Genomic DNA, 19,561 nt, shown 5'->3' with positions numbered 1-19,561 from the left:
TCAGCGTGCCTATTGGCAGGTGAAGAAGCGGAAACTCAGAGGGTCAGAAACTTTCTGGGGGCATACAGCAGGGCTATTGGAGCCGGGGCTGGAGTGTAAGCCTGTCTGATTACACAGCGCAGAGTGGAAGGGAGGAGCTGGGTGACTGTCTTAAACAGAGGCTGCTGTTTGCAGTCTGTCCTTACCAGCCAGCAAAGCACTCTACTGGGTGGGGGTGGGGGGGGGGCATAATTTGTGGCTCCAGTTCCTGACCTTACTTTCAGATATAGGATAGGATGTTTAATACAGAAGATATTGGAGAAGGATACAAATATATATAGGGCGTGAATCTTCAGGTGCAGAATGGGAGCAATTAGGAGTTTGCTCATTCCTAGACGGTATCATTGGTAACCACTTATTGGGCACACCTGGGTCTGGTTCTCCTGGGAATTCTTCAGGTTTGTTCACATCATCCTCGCAAGGGAACACAGCTAGGAAGCAGTGGGAATCGTGGCACAATTGCTTGTCACAATGATGTGGGTCCCCCTCCTCACCTCCACTGGCATCTGATGGAGCTGGAGCCAGGGACTACACATCCTGTAGTATGTGGGACAGTTTTGCCATGAAGAGGACTTAGGTCTTTATTTTGAGTAATGAGGGAAGCCATTGGGAGAGTTACAGCAGAGGAATGCCACAATCCGACTTATTTTCCAAAGCATCCCTCTGCCTGCCATGTGGGGAGAACAGACTGAAGAGGGGCCACAACATGGCACTGTAGAAGAAGTGGTCAAATTTCTAGATACAAACTGAAAGTGGAGCCCAACAGTGTTTGCTGGTGTGAGACGAGTCAAGGATAATCCTACCAGTAAAAGTCTCTTAAGAGAAAAGGGAAAAAATCATCTGTATCTTACCACCTTGTTGCCCTCAAGAAGGTTTTGTTCCCTCCCTTTTGTATTCTACACAACCTCAAGATCTTAGCTTTGTAGTCAGCTGTACCCTTCAGGTTCTGGCGAAAATTCTTCCTCCTCAAAGCCTTTACTACTCATGGGGCACCCAAGTAAATTGTGCTATCTACTTAGCCTTATCTCTTGTAATCACTACAACAAATTTGTGAATTTTTGTGCCAAGTGTCAGACTGGGGAAGGATTGTAACTGAAGAGCTGAAGTAGAAAATTCATAGGGCAGGAGGCAGTGAGTGTAGGGTTAGAGGCAATAATCAGAAGAAATTTTATAGTCTGAGTCCTAGCAGGGGGTCCCTATACAAAGTATAGGTAATGGCCAATGTGTACTTTTTATAGGAGGGGCTTATAGCTTTTGTAAGATTCTCAAAGGGATCTTTTCTCCCCACCCCCACCCCCACCCTTGCCAAATTAAGAACTATATTACCAGTTTCCCCAATTCTGACAGGACAGACACAGAAAAGGTGGAAACAATAATGGACCTGAGGGGATGGGGAGAAGGAGGAGCTAGGAGGCCAGAGAGCTAAAACAGCCCTGCACCATCCGACAGACCGCTGGCATGGGCGTCCCCACCCACTTGCTGGCACCTCTTGCCTGACCACTTGCCCTTTGATGGTCACCTCTGGCCTGACATCATACTCACCATTTGCCTTCTTTGCTGCTGAGCATTTCTCCCTGAAACCCTCAGGGGTGCCACATTCCTCCCATTTTCCTCCTCCCTCTCTGGCAGCCCCCTGCCCCCAACCTCATAGGTGGAAGGAGGAGGCTTCCTTCCCCCCTGACCTTTAAATATCTGGGCCCACGGGGCTCTGGCCACCATCTTCTGTTCTCACAGTGTCTTTTCTTGGTCATTTCATTACTCCCAATGTCTTGATTCCTGTGTCACATGATTCCCAGTATTTTTTCTTTCCCTTGGCAATTTTATAATTATTTGAACAAGCTCTTGGTGTTAAACATAAGTTTTTTTAAAATAATGTATTCTTCTTGAGCATATACACAAAATTAATAGGCTAAGATTTTCCTGAAACTCCTTCCAATTAACATTATGAATTACTTTTCCACTTGGAGTCACTGATGTCTGTACTTTCCACATAAAGATTGCCTTCTCCACCTTCAAGTGTTAATGTTCCAGCACTTCTTAAAAGAACCCATAAAAGAACTAAAAGCCATTGGTGTTAGGCTCTTAAGCTGTCCTTGCATTTCTGTAGAGCTTGCTTACTTTAAAAAAAAAAAAAAACACTAAATTTAACACATGCAAACAAGCATAATTCATAAGTGGAATGTCGGATGAATTATCTAAAGTGAACATACCAGCCAGGAAAAGAAATAGAACTTTACCAGCACCCAGAAACCATTCTCTTGCCCCTTCTCAAATATTACCTCCTTCCTCCTCCTGAAAGATAAGCACTATCCTGACTTCTCACTATGATTGGTTTTGCCTGTTTTTGAACTTTATATAAATGGATTCATATAGTAGGTGTCATTTCAAGACATGAAAACCTAGTAATCAGAGCTGCCTCATCCAAAGATTAAAAAGAACTGTACCAGAAACCTAGTAATCAGAGCTGCCTCATCCAAAGATTAAAAAGAACTGTATCAGGAGGAAGTACAAGCCCCTTCCTTACCTCTGCAGTATGTGAGCAGAGGATAGTGACTCATTGTCATGTCATCATGCATCAGATAAGGATTTGGACTCTCCAATCTTGAGATTCTGTGATTCCATGGTCAGCTGACTAAAGGTGTATATCACATTACCCCTCTATTAATAACTGGAGGGGGGGATATTAAACAAGTATTTTTATCATACAGGCAAAAAAATGGATACTATCTAATGCTAGGGAGGGTATAGGGAAAGGACACTTTCATTTACTATTGTGAGAGTATACATTATAATTCTTTTGAGGGCTATTAGCTAATTCCTACAAACATTTTAAATCTGCATACTTTTTGGCCAAGAAACCCACTTTTAGAAATCTATCTTCCAAAAATACTTCTGTGCCTCAATTTTACCTGTAAAATGAGACAAAATGGATTGAGAGTTAAATGAGTGTATGTATACACAGACACATTGACACTTAGAAACAATGCCTAGTACTTACGTAGTTAGTTAGCTCTTACCTTTGTTTTAGTACATTATGACTGTTTACTTGATGTTTCCCCTGCTGACCAAAAAACCACTATATCTCTTATTCTTACCAAGTAATACCCCTTCGGAAAATGAAACGATCAGTGTTTCCCAAATTAAGTGTGATCTCAGTGTGTTAAAATGCAGATTTGTCTCCCACCCAAATCCCACTGAGCAGAATTACTTGGGGAGAAGGCACCCCGGGAACTGTATTTTAACAAGCTTCCCATGTGGGCAGAAGTGTTCACTGACGTTTGAGAACCATGGGATAAGATGATGGAAGTCCTTTTAGGGATTCAGCATCGGCAAAATTGCCTGGAGGGAGTTTGAAGACTTCCAGGCCAGAAGGTGCCGCCCTCTCCCCAACCTCTTCCGGCCATTCGATTCCCGGAAGGGCAGTTCTGTCCGCCGTGGCTTTGCGCGCCTCTCCTCTCTTCCGCTTCCGGTGTCCCTTACAGCCATGGCTGCCGCCACTCCTGCGGTCGGCCCTGGGGCGCCGCTGTCCCCGGACGAATTACTCCCGAAGGGTGACGCCGAGAAGACTGAAGAAGAGCTGGAAGAGGACGACGACGAGGAGGTACCAGGGCCCAGAGGGGCTGCTAGGCGACAAGTGACACTACGAGAGGGGTGCAGGGGCGCCCGGGGGTGTGGGCTCCGCGTGCTGCAGAATCCGGGCTAGGCGCGTCGCAGAGCACTGAGAGGTCCGAGCTGAGGCGGCATCTCTGGGAGGCGGGATAAGGAACCTCCCCAACCCCCCTGGCTGGCGTAGTGTAGGGACGCTCGGCCTTTCCCGGAACCGCAGCGCGCCTGGGTGGGTGGATGCCGCTGCTTTGGTCAAGACCCGCGCCTCCTCCACCACAGCTAGATGAGACCCTGGCGGAGAGACTGTGGGGTTTGACGGAGATGTTCCCGGAGAGGGTCCGGTCCGCGGCTGGAGCCACTTTTGATCTCTCTCTCTTTGTGGCTCAAAAAATGTACAGGTAAGGGACGAGGGCAAAGATGAGTTGTGCATGGGTTGACTGGTGCCGTGAAAGGACACGGGCTTTGAAAGCAGCAGACCTGGGTTGAGGGCAACTTGCCACCTAGATGACTGACCGACTGACCTTGGACTAGTGGTACCTTAACCTTTCCAGAGCCTCAGTTTCCTCTTCTGTAAAATGGAGATTCTTTATCTGGCAGCGTCGTTGTCAGGACCATTTCAGATTATCTGAGATGATTAATATATAAGCAGCTTTATAAGTAAAAGAACTCAGGAGTGTTAAGCTGCTGTAACTAGATATACAGCTAGCAGAACTGCTTCTGTTTCTGACGGGAGTGTGGTGCCAGACTTAGAGTATGCTTTTCAAAAACATTGGTTAGTGAAGGGTGTGAATGGTTTGATTACTGGTTGATCCTTGGGGAAGCTGTTTGTTTTGGGGTCTCTCCATCATGCTCACCTTCCCTCTGCAGGTTTTCCAGGGCAGCCTTGTGGATTGGGACCACTTCCTTTATGATCCTGGTTCTTCCTGTTGTTTTTGAGACTGAGAAGTTGCAAATGGAGCAACAGCAGCAATTGCAGCAGCGGCAGGTGAGCCCAGAAGTCAGGGCTTCTTGCCAGTGGTGGAGATGAAAGTTATTTCTTTAGGACCTGGGTACACCTGTAGTTAACTTGAGGGTAGGGACTGGATCCATGCTTTTCTACAAACCTGACTGTGCTCTTAGCATTGTTTTGTAGACTTTATGTGCCCTGTCAGGGATGATAGAAATGAGGTTCCCAGGCCTGTTCAATGCCTTAATTCCCTTCCTTTTCTTTTACAGATACTTCTAGGGCCCAACACAGGGCTTTCAGGAGGAATGCCAGGTGGTCTACCTTCACTTCCTGGAAAGATCTAGATTGTTACTGCTATGTTTGAGCTGCCTTGGTGGGAGAAATTTGAAATTCAATAGTGTTTGAACTGCTGATTGCTTTTTTTTTTTTTTTTTTTTTTTTACACTTGCCACACATTGATCTTATCTAAACCTAGTAGGAAGAAGTGTTCCTACTTTCTCACAGAGACTCCCAACTTGCAACTGTGCCCTCCACACTGTCCTGACTTATTTCTGTCCTCACTCTGATCCCAGAGTGCAGCCATGCAGACAGTTACTCCAACACTGGCTACTCCACCCCTTTCACTAAATTGCTCCTAAGCAGAAGACCCCTGGCTATCCCATTGTGAGGGAGGAACTAATGCCAGTGGAGGGAGGAACCCCTGACCATTAACAACTGTTTTTAGGTTTTTTTTTCTTTTGTTTTGTTTTTTTTTTGACTGGAGATGGTGGGGAGGGACATGCACAGTTAATGAAACAGACAAAATGCATTAGAGCTGTAGTGTGAGGCAGCTACTCTGAATCCCTAGGTGTGATGGGGAGGAGGAGGGAGGGCTGGCAGCAGCCTTGACCACAAGATGGAGACTAGAGGACAGAGCAGAAGCTCATTTCCTCTGCGCATTTTGGCTGTTAGACCTTTGTGTGTTTAAAAAAAGTCAGTGCTCACTTTTTGTATTTAAATATTAAAATGATTCCAACTCAAAGAGTCATCCATGTACTTACAAACACATACTTTGAGATTGCTTAGACCATCTACTGCCACTTGTAGCCCATAGAGCATTCTAGAAGGGCAAAGATACGTCCTGTCCCTCATGTTTCTTCTCAACCAAGTCAGCATCACCATCCTACAGATTGACCCCTGAGGGCCAAGTTAGTTGTTTTCAAAAGTAAAATCTCTGAGGAAAATTCATTTTTGGCCAAGAACCTTTTAATATCGTTAACAGTCTTTACCCTGAATTCAGGCAATCAATTTCAGATCTAGCTTAAAACAAAGGGTTGGATCTATGCTTGTACTGATTTTTTGTCTCGGCGGGGAAGAGTTGCAAGTACAACTTTTTGTGCCCCTTCTTTTGGTTGGTAATTGATGAGAATCCAACTGTAGCTCTTTGAATTCTGAGGTCTTTCTAACATAATCAGTCTTGAACATTGTGCCAGGAATAGTACTCAGCCTCTTATGTGGATTATTCAATTATCGATGCAGTGCTGTACAATCTAGGAAGGACTATTCCCATTTTACAGATGAGGAAACAGTCATAGAAAGGTTAATCTGCATGAAGCCACACAGTGAATGCCAGATCTGGATTCAAGTCCATACTGTCTAATTACAGAGCCCTGCTATATACTCTGGATTCCAGGGTAATTCAGGCCCTCTGTTCACATGCATGATCTTCCCTTTATTAACTAGGGAAAAACAGTCACCAGCCAGTGCTGGTGCAGACATCTTGTACTAAGTAGTAGATGGGTTCTTCAAACTCTTAAGTCTAATTTTTTAAGTTAAGATAAATTGAAAAATGCCCCAGGTGCTTCTGAGTCAAATGTTGCTTTAAATACTTTGTCTGGATTTTTCTGGTGAGAGATTTCATCAAAGCACAATATAACTATAAAAAATGTCTCATGATAATGAATTTTTGAAGAAGCTTCATACTAAAATTTATTTTTTTTCTTTACATACGCAATTACAGAACTCAGGCAGACAAGTAAGGAGATTTATGTATGGAGTTTTCCATTTTTAATATCTGGTTAAACAAAATACATCTTTGTAAACAAACCCAGCACAAGGCCAACAAAAAAGGGAACATAAGCCATAAAAACAAAAAGCCTAGGATTGCCCCTTACTGGGCATCAGGATCAGGTCTGCTCCCTTCCTTAAAGGTGGGGCTTTTTGCCCTTGGGTACTGGCATGGGTTCCTGTTCCTAAGCACCAGAATTGGATATGAACAGAGAAACCAGCCCTGAAACATTTAAGCATCTTTGCATATCCCCTTGGCTAGTGGACTCCATGGCGACTCCTTTAAAGTGCCATTTGCACAGGCCAAACAGATTTGTGGATTGGGGTTTCCTCTTCCCGAGAAATGGCTTACTATCGCTGACAGTGCCAGTGGACCCAAGGTCCTCCTTGTACAGTCAGCAAGGTTGGCTGTATCTTCTGGCTGGTGGTGGTTGGAATGTCATTGTGCAGGGGTAAGGAGCTCCCTGTGGTGCCAAGCAGTTCTGGCGTAGAAAATGGTGCAGAAGAGATTGCGGCCAGTTGCTGGGAGGATATAATGCAGTAGCCGCTTGGTGGGCTCTGTTACTCAGCATAAAAAACGGCCTTGTTGGGTTGAAGATAACATGTGCAGAAAAAGTGCTGGTGTAAACATGCACTCCAGTCACAGCGGGGAGAAAGCCTCTGCTTCATCCCATTAAGCTTGCTCAGGCTTGCAATGGAAGCCCTTGGCTGGCTTTGCTGCTGGAGAGCAGTCTGGCCAGTGGGGCAGCTCTCAGACCTGCCAAGACCACTGATCTGTAAGGACTAGCCAGATCACTCCTACCTGCCCACGGGCCTTAGGCAACCACAGACACTCTGGTGACACGTAGTGTGGTATGATATGTATTCCCCCCCCCCAAAGTTACAGGAGAAAAGTGGCCTATAACTATTTAATAGAGGTAGGGGGCAGGTCAATTCTCAGTTGATTTGTAAAGAAAATTCCAGAAAGATGATAAACCCAGGTCCTATAACAACCTTCCAACTTCAGGGCTTTGCTTCTTGTCACTATATGACTCAGAGCCTCCAACCTAGGACTTCTACTGATTCCAGCTGCTTTTAAACTCAGAGAACCTTATATCTTCACAATACTTTCTTCACTCAACTTGGTCTCAACCTAGTGGAATTTGATCTTGAAGGCAGACTTATTTGTTTTCTGATTTTGCCAGAGTGGGTCAACTGGGAAAATGGCCCCTTTTGCCTTGACTTTGGTCTCCAAGCCTTCTAGATCAATGTAGTGAAATGGTAGGAACAAAACAGAGTGAGAGCTATTGAAAACGAGCCACTCCATGCCTGCCCGTTTGGCTTTAGCCATGTCCTCTCACCCATCATGCTAGAATATTGCAGGACTCAACCACTTGGCTTAGAATATTACAGAGCTTTTCATTATAAAACTACAAGGATGACCATAAACCCCCCTTAAAAATTAGGGGAGGGGGTGGTAACGACGGTTGGAGACAGCATGCTATACTGCTGCTGGGGCTTTGGAGATGGTTTCCTGAGACCCGTAGGCTCTGGGTCCTTCCAGTCCATCACACGGGCTTTGAGTGTTCTGTCTTCAGACCTACTGATTTGACAGGAAAGGGCAAGCGGAGGTGGCGTCTCCAGGTGAGTCTGGAACAGCAATGACTGACTAACTCCAGCAGAACCTGTGTCAAGTCCTCACAGGAAAGGGGAAAATATGCTAAGACCCACCTTTCTTTCTCCTCTCTCTTAAATAAAACCAAGGGTCTTCTATTGCTTGCCCTAAGCACACAGAGCTCCTACCTTCCTTTCCCACGAAAAAATAACGCTGGTGGTGGTTCTTGTACAGTTCCCACATCTGTCCTATTGCACTCTCAAATCTGCGGAGGGAACCTGATGAGATGTTTGGGGCAGTGGTAAGGGCAGACCCACTGTAGAGGCTACAGCACATCACAGAGGACTGAAGGGGTGAGGTGAGAGGGAAGTTGGGTAGAACTGCGTCACACATCAGCCCTCCAGCTCTGGTGGGCCTCCACCTCTTCTGATACCACCAGCAGGAGTTCACAGTTCTTTCCTCGCAAATGATGTTTTAGAAATTTCCTATGGAATAAAGGGTAAATGAAAGAGAAAATGAAGTGCCAGTGAAATGCAAAGTCTAATCTCAGGGCCATATGTTCACCAGAGACTTGATATTCTTGGCTGTCTTGAAAACACTAGTAGTAATCTACCTGTTCCAATTTTTGTTACTCCTCATATATTACTGCCCACAGTAGCTGGTTCTGTGAGAGAAAGAGCCCAAATTACATTAAAGTAAGGGCCTTCTCATATAAAAGCTTATTTGGTCACAGGGGAATTGCGCTCCCCTCTGGCCTGAACGTTCATGTCTTCCTTCCTCTCAACTGGCAGTTGCCTACCCGTGGAGAACATTACACTGCTGGTTCCCCTGGACCAGATGGCCAGTGTTCCAGACTGTGGAATTTCCCTACCAAAAGGAATTAAAGTCTTCCAAGTCAGAGACCCTTAGATTCTAAGTAAGGCAGAGAGACAACACTCAAGGAGACAGAATTTCATTAGCGACTCTCCTTTGTTAAATAACCAAAGATGAGCTCAACTTCCCCGGCATACCCTATCCCAGCACATTAGCCACGACAGGCAGAGACTACCTGAGCTCGCTCTCTCCTCCAATCCACTCAGGCACCTTGAGTTTGGAGTCGAGGTTGTAGTAGGCACCTCCCACCTCTCGAACGCAGATCCAGTGCTGCCTTTTGAGAGGCAACTTCAGCGGACCCCAGCACAGGCTGGAGGGCAGATTCATGATGAAGCCCATGACATTAGTGAGAGCAATGACACTGACATCCCTGCAGAAGAGAAAGAGCGTCAGGCTCTGAGGCGGCCAATTTCCCGAGGCTTCCTGGCTGTAAAAACACAGTCACTCCCCACTCAGGCCACAAGTCCCAGTACTAAAGGCTTTCACCACAACCAAGCTCTTCTCCATCAAGTCCAGAAGCCTGGGCAAATTACCTGCGCTTGTCCCACCAAACAGCTTCATAGCCTTTGGTTTGAAGTGCTGCCATGATGACGTTCACATCGTAGTTCCCGTTTCCCAACATGCTCTTCTTGTGAGGTGTCACCATAGTATTTGGAGACAACCTACAAATGTGAATAGGAGGCCTGAGACTTGCAGGTCTGCCTAACCCTTGCTGGCCCTGCACTACCAGGGACAGGACAGTTGTTTCCCTCGTTCAAGGGAAATTTAACCCATTTCTTCCAAAGTATGTTGTAGCCTGGGGCCTGGCTGCCTAGGGGTTGCCTCTGTTTTGATGCAGAGCACCTCACTTAGGGGACGGGTATCTGCCTGCCATTTAGAAAGGAAGGGGTGTCTAGAGTGAAGTAAAAGGACACTAGCATGTTCCATGGAGGAGTCTCATTTATGAAATCCTCAGCCTACCCACTTCTGTAGTCATCTACCCTGCATTGCTCATCTTCATGCCTTGATGTCTTTTTTTTTTTTTTTTAACAATTTGCATTGGTAGTAATTATCGTTACTCCTGGTTTTTACAGTTTAAGTGCTTTCTATTTCAGGCTTGCACGCTTAGAAATCATTACTCATTAATGCTCAGATGGGATGAGGCAGGTAACATAAATGTAAGAGTTGAGACAGATGTAGGGCAATAAAAGCAGTGAGACCTACGTTAAGCTCGAATGCCTGACCCACCTAAAGGTACTGCAAATATACACATGTATGTGTGTGAACAATTCTTGAAAAATTTTAAAACAATTTTAAACACCCGAAAAAAATCAATTGAAAAAAAATTTTGTGCTAGATAGACAAAACTCAACTGCAGTCTTGGTTTGCCTACCCAGCTTTAAGCCATTTGTGTTTTTTCTTTTTTATTTTCTTTTCTTTTTTTTTTTTTTTTGCCATGTCTTGTTAGCCCCTCCTTCATCTTAAGGCAAAGTCAATGTCTAAGGCCTTTCCAATCATTACTTTGCTTCCTCAGGTTTGTCAGGCTAGGACCTGAGGCAAGGCTGACTTGAAGGGTCAGCATGGCTTCTACCTTCCTGTGAAGGGAAGAGATGTGACGAGTACCTCTGGAACAAAAGCAGAGGGCAGATACCCAAGAGGTTACTAAATGCCATCTCCAGGAGAGAATCAGGACCTGGTAGGCCAAGGATGTCCACTCTGAATACTTAAGATATTTTATCAAGTTTTTTTTTTTAAACTTCTTTATACATAGTTGATATTTTCCAAACATGAAACATACTCCTGCCACTGCTTAAAGCCCTCCAATAGCTCCCAAAGCACTCGTGCCTTCCCCAGACCTACAGCGCCCCCAGGATGTTGCCACACTTGACCTCTCTGTTCCTTGAACATAAAGCTCATTCTCACCAAGGATCTTTGCACTTACTACCCATTCTCGCTGTGTAGAATGCTCTTCCCCTAAATCTTTACTTGGTTTGCTCCTTATTATTTAGGTCTCAATGGTGAAATATTACCCATGTTTGTTCATTTATTTTCTCCCCATATTTAGTTTTATTATCTTATCTCTTTCCTTGCTAATATTAGTAGTAAACCCTTATAATGAAAAGGGCTTATGTGTTGTCTCCAGAGTTACCAAAGGAGATCTCAGGACACTAAACTCCACTCTGCAACCAAAGTTATTTAACCTGTAATAATCGCTACCATTTATTGAAAACCTCTATGCCAAGCACTATGATTGATGTTTTCATATGTGTCTCATTTAATCCTCACAACAAACCTATGAGGGTATGAATTATTATTTTCATTTCATAGTTTAAAAAAAAAAAAACAGGTTTGGTGATGGTACTTGCCCATGATCACCTACCATACACATGACACAGTGATTCAAATTCAGGTTTGTTTGAATCCAAACCTGTGTATGCTGTCTTATGGCAAGGACCCATGAATTACAGTGGTGGTGGTGGGTTGATAAGAAAGGCTGGAAGTACCAGCTAAGTCCCTAGGGCCTGAGCCTACAAAGTAGCTTAAAAGGACAAAGGTCTTTAGTGGGTTCTTTTAAAATAGAAAACATATGCAAAAAAGCCTGGCTCAAGAGATATCAAATTTCTTTCCTTTAAAAATTTTTCAGTGGCTTCCCATTACTTTCAAAGAAGTCTTTGACCTATATATGCATGAAGGCTCCAATGCTGAGTCTTCTACCTCTTTCACCATCCAACACCCCACCAAGCTCAAACCTTAGAGCAGCGCTTTCCCTAGTGTGTTCCTGGAGATACTCATTCCATACACATTAATAGAAGGCACCCAGAAAGCGGTCAGTATAATAGCTGAAGGAATCAATAAGTAAACAGGTTTCCTGCAGGATTTCTTGGAGCCCCAATATGCTAATATTCACCTTGAGTCTCCAGAAGAAGGTATAATATGCTTTGGTTCCCACTTGACCCCACACACACATTTTTTTGAGGTACACCTTACAGAACTTGTGTTCCAAGGATCTCACTTTCCTGTTCTTTCCATCTTCCATCTCAGATTCAAATCCTTTCCTGTCTATTCCCATTATCTCTCCTCTAAATAGAGAGCCCTCACTTCACATCTGGACTTTTGTTTTGAAACAGTCTCCTAAATCAATCTTCTTACTTCCAAAACTCTCCTTCCACCAATTTGCCATACAAATTCCTGCCACATTCACCTTCCCAAAACATCAAGGCATCACTTCACTTCATATGAGAACAGAGCCAGCTGCCTAGTGGGTTGATCCTGTTTCCTTCTTCTTGGACTTAGTGCAATCCAGTCACCAGGATCATTTTGGCTTCTATTCTTTAATGCTATTTCCTCTTCCAAACCAAATCCTACAGCTTCTTCAAACTCAGCCTCACATCCTATCTCATTCATGGCTTTCCTGGCTCCTCTGTGTAATAGAAAAAGAAGGAAGAATTTGGAGGACCACAGAGACCTGAGTTCAAATCCAAGCACCACCAATACTAATTATGAAATTTAAGCTCTATACCTGTGAACTCATCTGTAAAAATGAGAAAGATTCCTATTTTATAGGACCACTGAAGAATTCAGTTATTTTATATCTGTCCAATCAAAGAGTAAATCCCTGAAGCAAAGGGCCCAGTTCTTCTACTCTGTATCCCTCACAGCCAGACATTGGTAACTTAATAAACACAGGTTGGCCAAACTATAGCATTTTATGATCAAAACAGGAAGAGCTGAGAATAGCTTCCATCTTATTTGGAGAGGAGGGGTGAGTTGAATGTGTGGGGTCCATCTGGAGCACTCACTCCCACCACATGAGTACTTGCTTTTTTTTTTTTTTCAGTCATAAAGACAAATTTATGTAAATTCAGTTAAATTATAATTTCCAATCACATACTAGCAATTGTGTTCAAGACTGTGAAAGAACATTTTAATATTTTCTTTTTATAGACTTCACACATTTCTTGTTAAATTTATTCCTGAGTATGTAATTTTCTTTGTTGCTATTGTAAACAGGTTTCTCTATCATTACATCCATCATTTATTATTTGTGCAAATGAAACTATTATTTCTGTATGTTAATTTTATATCTTTCTACTTTTCCTGAAATTTTTTTTTTAATTAAATTCAGTTTTATTGAAATACATTCACACACCATACAATCATCCATGGTATACAATCCACTGTCCACAGTATGATAACATAGTTATGCATTCATCACCACAATCTATCTCTGAACATTTTCCTTACATCAGAAAGAACCAGAACAAGAATAAAAAGTAAAAGTGAAAAAAGAACACCCAAATCATCCCCCCATCCCACCCCATTTGTCCTTTAGTTTTTATCCCCATTTTTCTGAGTACTTGCTTTTACTTAAACACTTATCAAGTGCCAAGTAAGACAGATATTAACCCCATATTTTAAATAAGGAAGCTAAGGGGTAGAGGGATTACATAACTTGCACAGTCATACACAGCTTAGGTTTGTAAGAATTCATAAAAATGTAGATTCAATCTCTAAGCCCACACTACACTGAGAAGTCTCTTGGATAGTTCAATACATTGGTCCCAATGAAGTCCATCAAATCCTGTTCTGACTCCAATGGAAGGTTTTCTTCAGACTCCTTGGCAAACACTTGTTCAGGACTGCCTTAATGATTTCCACAGAAATCCTGGGCTGTAAGTGAGCCTCTCATCTCTGTAATCACTGTCAGAGGTTAGAACTGTGAGATTTAAAGAAACCTACAAGAGAAAAGGTTGCCTCTTTCCTGGGTCTCCACTAACATCTAAGCCCTCAGGTAGGTCACTGGCCCTCTCTCTTAGTTACCACTGTGTCTGACCTACGGTGATGATTTTGGATTTTAATGAAAAGGGAGACATTTCCTCAAGAGTCCTTCCCCCCTCAAATTATTATTTTCCTTTTTACTTGTCTGAAGAGATGGGACATTAGAAAATATGGCTCAGAACTTCCTGGTGCATTTTTAAGTTTTTAAATAAATTAATATACACAAAGCATGGCTCATGGGGCCAGCACATAGGACTTTGCAGGTACTTGGCCACCTCTACCACAACCACATGTTCTGCCTGGCACTTGGAGAGGAGAGCTCAGACCTTTAGAGGCAAACACTCCACAACCCCTTTTTGCAATTTACAATCCATCATACATAGATTTGGTCCAGTCTCTCCTGCCTGAGGACCTTTTAATGAGGGGGTAAGGAGGACTTCCCTTCTGTGGTAGAGAATGCTGAATATTCACCAATATCCATAGCCTCTTTGTCCCTTCCAATTTTAGATTTTTTTCCTCATACCAAGCTAGTTTTCTTCTAGTTAGATTTTAATAGCTATTTTATTTGGGAGAGGAACACATACCTGGCTGCAAGAACATCTGATCACTGGAAAATTGGCATGAGTCTAGTGAAAACGTTTGAGGTCTAAGGATTTTCAAAACAACCTAGCAAAGCTGCTGCCAAATCATCTGACCTCTAAGTCCCCTTCTTTTTCAAAGGATAGACATATATATTAAATACCCATATCTATAAAGACACACTGGTGACACCGGCCCTGTTTCTCTGATCTTTACTCCATTTTCACACATTGAAAACTGATCCTGTTCAAACCAATAACCTCTTCTGCTATCACTGCAGATGTTACCACTATCTTCAAATCCAGGTCAGAGCCTTTGTCACACCTCTGACTCCTCTTGTCCCCGTCCCCTTGTTGCTGCGCAGTCATTAGTTCATTTCTTTCTAAGCTCCTATTCATTTCCATTCCAAACGTCATCTCACATCCAAAACTGTATTGAAACTCCACTCTGCTTTTGTATGTCTCCTCTTTTATCTGGCCAAAATTCAACTGCTGGGTTCAACTTCCTCTCAACAAATGGTGCTAATCAAAGTTTTTCTCCCATTTCTACCATTCATTTGTTATATCTTCATAAAAGCATAAAACTTCAGATCTGGAAATTAAAAATTATCTAGTTAAAACTGCCAGCATTTCTCTTCTTTCCATTAAGATGCAAGAGACCATCTTTTGCTTTTAAATCGCTCTGAATTCCATGGTTCTAACTTCACTTAAATCTATTCTCGGGGCGGAGTCCTGTTCAGTTTGTTTTTTCGACAGTGCCTAGCAGTGCCTGGCACACTGCAAGCAGCTAGGAAATGTTTGTTTAAAAAATTCCATCTTCTCTCCCTCACCTCTTCCCCCTTTGCTTTTTCCCCTTTCACACTTCATTTTTTGCTTGCACCTATACATATAGAATCTTCCCACCCAAAATACTCTATAGAATTCCACCTCTGGAGTGGGATGGAGTAGTTTGCTTTTTACTTTGAGGTGGATCTTTATGTTGTGCAGACAGGGAATTAAGAAGTGCAGAACAATTTGCTAAAGCATTTTAAAAGCCAGGAATAGAACCCTGGTTCCATGTGGATGGTTTAGCAAATATCTGGCATTCTTTCACCCCAGGAAAACAGAACTCAAAGCCTCCTGCCATTACTCACCAACTTTATGATCACAGCCCAGATCTTCAGCCCCAGGCCTAACTTACTAGCAGGGTGAACAGCTACTACCAGTCCAATAGCTCTGATAAGCCTTTCCAATACTCAGGCAGCAACAGAGCCGTTAGGCCCTGGAGTCACAAAGCCTGGATCCAAATCTTGCCGTTACTAGCTAGCCCTGTGAACTCTCCGTGCCACCATTTCCTCATGTGGGAAATAGGAAATAACAGAATCCACCTCCCGAGATCACTGTAAGGACTGAGTCAAGGCAAGGAAAGCACTGTTTGGTGCTCTGCAGACTAGGCGTGCAAAGGTGTTAGTGACAGTTGTTGGGGTTATTCCCCTTGTCAGATCAGGCACCATGTGAAAAACTTGTCTACCTGAGTATGACTGGATACACAGAATCCTTACGCCTATATTTACTTCTAGTGAAGGAAACTGGACAAATCACTTAACTTGAACCCTGTTTCCATCACTGATAAAGTTGTTCCAAGATTATTACATATAACTAAGTACATATTACATAGTCCAAATCACCAAGACCATTTAGGTACTCACTTTGATTAAGAAATAACTTGCAAATATCCATTTAGGAGTAGAAGAAATATCAATGGTTGGCCCACAAGTAAGTAACCTAATGGACTGGGTCCTCCTTTCTGCTCCTTTCAGTAACATGACTTGGTAACCTGGGAAAAATGATCTCACCTCTCAGGGCCCCGTTTCCTGAAGAGTTTACTCCACCTGCTGTTAAATGATGGCCATGCAAATAACACTGCCCTGCCAAGGCATCACGATGGTTACTGCTGACATTGGAAAACAGTTATCCTCATTACAGTATTGTCTGCAAACTGGGATTAACATTCCTTTAAGAAAAGGCCTATGTTTCTTTCAGGTATATGGTCCCCATATATGCTTCACAGCTCACCCAAAATAGGGTGTTTCCAGTTGTAATTCAGCTCCCTGTGGGGCAATAATTTCATCTCCGAGTGAAGAGAGTCAGAAAAATCTGTTGGAAGAATTTTTTTTGCTTTCTCTGTACTGGAAACTGAGCAGGCCCACCCCTCTCTAGCTGGAGTGATCGATCAGATAAGCTCACAGCCAAAGGTGCTATGGGCTGCAGTCACACTGCCTGTGTCCATCTAGAAACAGCAGAACTAATTCGAAAACCTTTTGATAAGAGAATTTTAGAAAATCAAAGCAGAGGAAAAAAAAAACTGAATTTCTGTCAACCTGTGGGATGGCATTTGGCTTTCAGGTGGATAAGAAAGGGTCATTCAGGATGAAGTAAAGGGGAGGGTATCTGAAGTCAGCTTCAAGTAGCTTTGCTATTTGAACAATATACCTGACCTTTCTATCTGTTTCAATATCAGTAAAATAGAGACAGTAAGATGACTGTTGAGTTTGAAAAACACCAAGGCCAGAATATGTCTTCACAGAGAAGCTGGACACTGTGACTATACACCTCTCTAGTGATATCCATCACATCCCACCTTTGGATACAGGTGACTGAGTACGTATTCCCCTTCCAGATTGTAAACTCTTTGGGGGCAGAGCATGAGAGGCATTATAGCACAGTGGTCAACACCCCAGATACAAACCTAAATTCAACCCTGGCTCCAGCTTTTATGTTACTTTGGGCAAATTACTGAACCTCTTGGAGCCCTGTCTTTAATTTGTAAAATGGAAACAAAATATATAACACGTATTGCACAGAACCATTAAGGGGATCACATGAGATAATAAACCGAGGTGCTTAGCACTCTGCCTAGCACTTAGTAAGTGCTCAATAAACGGTAATGATTATCTTTCCCAGCCCTGCATCTCCAGAGCTGCTAACAGCATATAGCTAACAATACCTGTTGGTTTGTAGGTATATATAGCTGAGACATTGCCCCACCTCCCAACTTCCCCGAAATGAAGAAAGTATCAAGACCCAAAGAGAAGGGTCCCCTACCTCTGGAAAATCTCTTGCAGCGTTTCCCGGGTGAAGGCGTTGCTGTCCTGGAAGACGTTATTGAGGGCATGGAGGGCACAAAGCTCCCTGCGTTGTTTCTCATGGTAGATTTGGGGGGGTGTTGCCTGGGGCAGCTCCAATGATTCAGATTTGGCCTTGTCTCCTTTCCATGGCATGCAACTCATGTTTTTAGTTTTAGGTTCCAGAGAGGGCTAAAAACACCCCACCCTTCCCTCCTGAGGAAGAATGTAATCTTAGTCTTTCCAGGGTTCCTGAGGTCCTCCTTATTCTCTGGTGTCCATGATTTATGCTTTGTCACTGGGAGAAAAGGTTGTAATCAAAAGGAAAAAGAATCCACCTCTTCTTTCTTCTCAATAGAAAAATAACTTTGGGATAAGTTTATTCCGCTACCACTGTCAAAGTGCAGAATTCAAAAAAAATAAAAAATAAAAAACCTAAAACCTTATTTCCTTTTTCCCCACCCTCCCTCCCACCCCCTCCAAAAAACAAGATTTTCTTGCTGTATTTTCCTCTCTGCAAATGCCAAGAAAGCCTTAACACAAGAGGACCGAACGGAAACGCTCACATCGCTCCTTTTCTTCCATTTCTTTCGAACCACAAGCCACTGACTCAGGACACAAGGCCCAGGTGGTGGATAAAACGCAAAATCCGAGCAGCTAGTGAGGGCTGGCCAACATGGGGTCGCGGGCCGCGCTGAGACCTCGGGGGCGACTTTCCATCCCCTTGGGTGCGATGGGGCCCCGCACGGCGCGGACCCGGGCGGGCACGACTCCCTCGGAAAGCGCGGACTCTCGTCCCTTCGCCGCGGCCCTGCGGAGGAGGAAACTCCAGTCAGCTCCAGCGTCAGTCGGGCCGTCGCGGAGGGCCAGGCTGGCCGAGGAAGTGGCGCGGCGGATCCGGCCCCTGCCCGAGGGAAGGTCCCGCGCTGCGGGGTGGGGCTGGTCAAGCCACCTCGCCCTCGGGCGCCCGGGAGCGCGGGGACAGGCCCACCCCGCTCGCCGTCCCCACCCCAGCTCCCCTCCTGTCACGTGAGTGGCAGCCGAAGCACCCTCCCGCCGCTCCCCCAGCCCCGACCCCCGCCCGGCCCCCCGCGCCGCCGGGACAGCTCGCGGAGGAGCCACCGGCTGCCGACCCCCCACCAGCGCCCGCCCGCCACCTGGAGCTGCAGGCCGCCACCTGGGCCGTGCAGGCGGGCGGGCGGGCGAGCGCGCGCACCTGAACCTGACGTCGGCGGCCCTCGCCCGGCGCGTGCTCCGGAAACGCCCTCCTGCGTCGTCCCCACCACCGCCCAGCCGCGACGTCACGCCTGACGTCATCCTGACGTCAGCGGCGCCGGCGTTTGAGCGGTGGCCGCGGGGCATCCGTGGGGCGGGTAAGCAGGCCTTTGGGCGGTCAGGCGCGGGGCGTAGGAGTGCGACAGCCGATGGGATCGGTTCCTGGCTGCTGCGTCCCGGCTGGCCAGGGGCGGCCTGCGGAGTTCTGGCTCGTTCCTCCGGGCTTTTGTCCCGTTCCGGGTCGGTGGCCCCGCCTGCAACTGCCTTTCGCGGCTCTCTCCACCCCTCTCCTCTCCCCGGGCCGGGCTTCTTCGGCAAAAAGGATTTCGCTCGCTGTTCCTACGGTGACCGTTCCATGTTTGTCTAGCGCGCCGCTCGCCAGGTGATTTCAGAGCACCTTACTGACGCGGTCGGGCGCAACTGATATGTGGGCCGCACCGCCCCGCACTTTGCTGGGAGCGCGGAGGTTACTTTTCTACCCTGGAGTCACATTTCAAGTGACATGGGGAATCCTATTTCAGTTCCTTCTTGTCATGTTTCGGTTCACTACGCACGGAACCACAAGGGTCCTCTCTCCCTCGGGCTGCCTCCGGCCTCTCTTGGTTGGCGCAGCGCTTTCCTCTCCGTATTTTCCAGGCCTATCAGCGCATTATGCGTGTAAGAAGGTAAACTACTGGCAGTCTTACGTGAATTTAATTCTTTCCCTTTATCATCTTGGCATGTGAAAGACATCAGAGCAAAT

The 19,561-nt window shown here is 45.1% G+C and overlaps 3 protein-coding genes across 3 annotated transcripts in view; 2 read left to right on the top strand and 1 right to left on the bottom strand.

Moving 5' to 3' along the window:
• Positions 1-3,070: 3,070 nt before the first annotated feature.
• Positions 3,071-5,818, top strand: TOMM22 (translocase of outer mitochondrial membrane 22). Its single transcript, XM_037847994.1, has 4 exons — positions 3,071-3,640; positions 3,925-4,043; positions 4,513-4,630; positions 4,861-5,818. Exons 1-4 carry the CDS (start codon positions 3,524-3,526, stop codon positions 4,933-4,935), a joined length of 429 nt encoding a protein of 142 aa, XP_037703922.1. The 5' UTR covers positions 3,071-3,523; the 3' UTR covers positions 4,936-5,818.
• A 791-nt stretch (positions 5,819-6,609) lies between these two features.
• JOSD1 (Josephin domain containing 1) lies at positions 6,610-17,990 on the bottom strand. The gene is made up of 4 exons (XM_037847993.1): positions 17,525-17,990; positions 9,638-9,766; positions 9,280-9,474; positions 6,610-8,716 (listed from the first exon to the last, which is right to left on the bottom strand). The coding sequence occupies exons 1-4, from the start codon at positions 17,707-17,709 to the stop codon at positions 8,617-8,619; spliced, it is 609 nt and encodes a 202-aa protein (XP_037703921.1). The 5' UTR covers positions 17,710-17,990; the 3' UTR covers positions 6,610-8,616.
• A 916-nt stretch (positions 17,991-18,906) lies between these two features.
• The window catches only part of GTPBP1 (GTP binding protein 1), a 39,353-nt gene continuing 38,698 nt past the window's right edge, over positions 18,907-19,561 (top strand). The window contains exon 1 of the mRNA XM_037847992.1: positions 18,907-19,201. The gene's annotated coding sequence lies outside the window, so the exon portion shown is untranslated. The remainder of the gene's footprint in view (positions 19,202-19,561) is intronic.

This window comes from Choloepus didactylus, chromosome 8 (genome assembly GCF_015220235.1).
Source record: "Choloepus didactylus isolate mChoDid1 chromosome 8, mChoDid1.pri, whole genome shotgun sequence".
NCBI lineage: Eukaryota > Metazoa > Chordata > Mammalia > Pilosa > Megalonychidae > Choloepus > Choloepus didactylus.
This window is presented reverse-complemented; position numbering and strand designations above follow the sequence as displayed.

Bases quoted from the DNA above. Each gene is read 5' to 3' on its own strand.
- JOSD1 (XM_037847993.1), bottom strand. From the start codon at position 17,709: ATGAGTTGCATGCCATGGAAAGGAGACAAGGCCAAATCTGAATCATTG. The intron at 9,767-17,524 runs GTAGGGGACCCT...TCACATTTGTAG, and splicing joins CTGCAAGAGATTTTCCAGAG to GTTGTCTCCAAATACTATGG. The intron at 9,475-9,637 runs GTAATTTGCCCA...TCTCTTCTGCAG, and splicing joins GTTTGGTGGGACAAGCGCAG to GGATGTCAGTGTCATTGCTC.
- TOMM22 (XM_037847994.1), top strand. From the start codon at position 3,524: ATGGCTGCCGCCACTCCTGCGGTCGGCCCTGGGGCGCCGCTGTCCCCG. The intron at 3,641-3,924 runs GTACCAGGGCCC...CCTCCACCACAG, and splicing joins AAGAGGACGACGACGAGGAG to CTAGATGAGACCCTGGCGGA. The intron at 4,044-4,512 runs GTAAGGGACGAG...TTCCCTCTGCAG, and splicing joins GTGGCTCAAAAAATGTACAG to GTTTTCCAGGGCAGCCTTGT.